The 3,333-nt window shown below is 30.6% G+C and overlaps 1 protein-coding gene across 1 annotated transcript; it reads left to right on the top strand.

The window, feature by feature from the left end:
- The first annotated feature begins 1,321 nt into the window (after nucleotides 1-1,321).
- LOC101249931 (homeobox-leucine zipper protein HAT4) lies at nucleotides 1,322-3,333 on the top strand. Its single transcript, XM_004241943.5, has 4 exons — nucleotides 1,322-1,700; nucleotides 1,795-2,096; nucleotides 2,244-2,323; nucleotides 2,672-3,333. The coding sequence occupies exons 1-4, from the start codon at nucleotides 1,544-1,546 to the stop codon at nucleotides 3,027-3,029; spliced, it is 897 nt and encodes a 298-aa protein (XP_004241991.2). The 5' UTR covers nucleotides 1,322-1,543; the 3' UTR covers nucleotides 3,030-3,333.

The raw sequence follows: 3,333 nt of genomic DNA, 5'->3' as shown, positions 1-3,333 counted from the left end.
GTAAAATCTTTTAATTTTTAAAACTGCATAAATATTATTGGGCAATTATTTTTTATATAATGAACAAGTAAAAATAGACGAAGAAAGTGATATAATAACTATTAATTATGTAACCAAATTTACCCTTTAATTATTTCTATCAACTATGTATTTCGCTATTTATATATACACGATGTATCTATAAATTAAGAAGGCACTAGAGCATTGAGAGAACCTTCCGAATACGAAAGGACCATATGAGATGCATCTTCGATGTGCCCTCATTTTGGTAAGAGTTTTAAAGGATTTACAATATTTTGGACACTTACATACTATATTAAGGTTAAGTATTTGAGATTTTAATGTATATAATTACAAATTATCATTAGTATTGTGTGGATAATAATCTCTATGGTATTACATATGAGACATACGTAAAAAGTCTCAAACAAAGACACATAAATACAAGAATCTATCGATCAATTCAAATCTTATACCACAAGATTATATAATATAAAAGATTTTAATTACTCTGATCAATAAAAAGTTCAATTTCTTTTTCTTTGTTTTACACAATAAGAACAACAAGTTAAAGTGAAAAAGAATAAAAAAAACAAAGTGAAAGCAGCACTATACGAGGTTGAGAAATAAATTCCTTTTACATGAAAGATATTGACGTATGAAAGGCACCTTTCTTTCTTTGTTTTAGTATGTATTCCCTTAGATTTATTTTTGTTTGTGTTATTCTACTAAAACAAATCATTATTATTTGTTACTAATTTACTATTATTTTTCTCAATATATATCTCAAAATATTTTATTTAAGAAGCTTGTAAAATCGTGAACAATTAAAATGGAGGAAAATTTTAAAATAATCGATCAATATAAATGATATTTAATGATAAAAAAAATTAAATATCATATACTATAATTTAAACGGTAAAAGCTATCGTTTGTGATGATAATTGGTACCTTGCAAACACTCTTGCTCATGATTGACCACATTTCCAATCGCGTAAGAATCAATTTACTACGTCGTTATTTTTAAAATAGAATGCTCCATTTTTAATTTTTATCATTTTCAAAAAGGATATTTTTTTTAAATTTTTTATAATATTTTACATTACATATTTAATATTATTTTATTTTAATCTTCTTTATTTTTTTTACCTTTTATATCAATTTAAATTAATTATTTTTATAAATAAAACAAGTATCTTTTCGTAAAATTTGATGTTAAATTAAATAAAATCACGTAGAACCAAAAAGTATAATTTGACTATTGAGGAATATAACATAACAATTATTAGGAGTATAAAAAAAAACTATTTTCCCTGTCCTAAAATATCAAAAGTATTTTCATTTATCAATATTTATTATTATTTGTATTTTTTTGTTGAAGAAAGCAGTGCATTGTTTCCTATTTATACCCCCCTTCAATTACCCCATCACTCCTCAGATTGCAAAGTCCAATTTAATTCTCACATCTTACCAGAAGAAAAAAAACTGAAAAAATCCTTGTTTGAGGAAGAGTTATACATTAGAGAAATTCGTAGCAATTAAAATGATGATGGAAAAAGAAGATCTGGGGTTGAGCCTCAGCCTAAATTTTCCTGCAGAAAAGAGAACAACAACCACAAATCTCATTTCTCTACCTCCTTCTTCTTCTTTCAATAATAATTATTGGACTACTCATCCTCCGTTTCCTCATTCCTCGTCAGGTTTGTTAATTAGTTAATTTTAAATCATGGCTTCCGCCTCTGACTATTTTTATACTGTTGATCTAAAAAACTAGTTTAATTAATTATTCTGCAGATCGGAACATGGAGACGAGGAGTTTCCTGAAGGGAATCGACGTGAACAGGATGCCGGCGATGGCGGCGGAGGAGGAGGAAGGCGGCGTATCGTCTCCGAACAGCACTATTTCAAGTTTGAGTGGAAATAAGCGAAGTGAAAGAGAAGGGAACTGTACTGAGGAGAATGAAATGGAAAGAGCTAGCTCTCGAGGTATTAGCGATGAGGAAGACGGAGAAACTTGTAGGAAAAAACTCCGATTAACAAAGGAACAGTCCGCCGTACTTGAAGATAGCTTCAAAGACCATCATACCCTCAATCCTGTAAGTTTCTAATTGATGTTATTTAATGGGTAAATATTACTTAATAAAGTATTATTGTTATATTAGAAGAAGTGAGGTTTTCAAGGGTATTTTTGGAAATTTAATTAATTTAACAATTATTGATGATGGGTTTTTGTTTTTGTGCAGAAACAAAAATTGGCTTTGGCAAAAAGACTGGGATTAAGGCCTAGGCAAGTGGAAGTGTGGTTCCAGAATAGGAGAGCTAGGTGAGATTTTTGTTTCTAATTAAATCGTTTTAAAATTTTTAATTATATTTATGCAATTCTATTAGAAAAATTAATGTAGACAATCATAGGTATAATAATGAAGCAAAAGATTGAACAACTTATTGAATGTGAAAACCAAATAATAATGAGAAATGGAAACAATTTTTGGATGAGATTACGTATGTCGAGTTAAATCTCTCAAATGATTTTTATCGAGAAGGATGATTATTTTTATGAAATTAATTGAGTGCTCGTTTGATAATTCAGTTATATCGCATCTTTTGAGATCTACTATTTAGCTACATTATTATATAATAGTACTGAATATAGTTTGTTATGGATATACAGGACAAAATTGAAGCAAACAGAGGTAGACTGCGAATTCTTAAAGAGATGTGTAGAGAATTTGACAGATGAAAACAGGAGATTACAAAAGGAAGTTCAAGAGCTAAGGTCATTGAAGCATTCACCTCAATTCTACATGCAAATGACCCCTCCCACCACCCTCACCATGTGCCCTTCATGTGAGCGTGTCGCGACGGGCCCCACAAATACACCTGTCAGCATCCCGCCTCATCGCGTTGGTCCACCTCATCAGCATCACCAACCTATGCCCTTGAACATGTGGGACCCATCCTCCACACCCATCTCACAAGGGCATTATGGTCAAGTGGACACTTATCCTTCACTTGCAAGACAAAAGTAGTGACAATGACAAACTGTGAATATTAAGTACCATAATGTGTGTAGGGAGGAATATAATGTTTTTGTTATAAGATAAAAGGTTGTTGGTGTTTATGGGGGGGTCTAGAAAATCTCTTGCTTTTATTTGTTGTCCCTCCAATTTTTAGTTTTAGTGACTCATTAGGGTTATAAGTCCGTTTTACTTAATTTAGTAGTTAGTTCCTTTTTTCTTCCCCATCATTATTTGTGGGGAGTGGAGAAGAGTGTTTTTTTGATGTAAACTAAACTCCAAATCACTTTATCATCATAATCAATTAGTAGTTGAA

The sequence above is a fragment of the Solanum lycopersicum genome, chromosome 6 (assembly GCF_036512215.1).
Source record: "Solanum lycopersicum chromosome 6, SLM_r2.1".
Taxonomy (NCBI): domain Eukaryota; kingdom Viridiplantae; phylum Streptophyta; class Magnoliopsida; order Solanales; family Solanaceae; genus Solanum; species Solanum lycopersicum.
The sequence above is the reverse complement of the archived record's forward strand: the minus strand, read 5'-3'. Positions and strand labels throughout refer to the sequence as shown.

Coding starts and splice junctions, on each gene's coding strand:
- LOC101249931 (XM_004241943.5), top strand. CDS start 1,544: ATGATGATGGAAAAAGAAGATCTGGGGTTGAGCCTCAGCCTAAATTTT. Junction 2,097..2,243: donor ACCATCATACCCTCAATCCT/GTAAGTTTCTAA, acceptor GTTTTTGTGCAG/AAACAAAAATTGGCTTTGGC. Junction 2,324..2,671: donor TTCCAGAATAGGAGAGCTAG/GTGAGATTTTTG, acceptor ATGGATATACAG/GACAAAATTGAAGCAAACAG.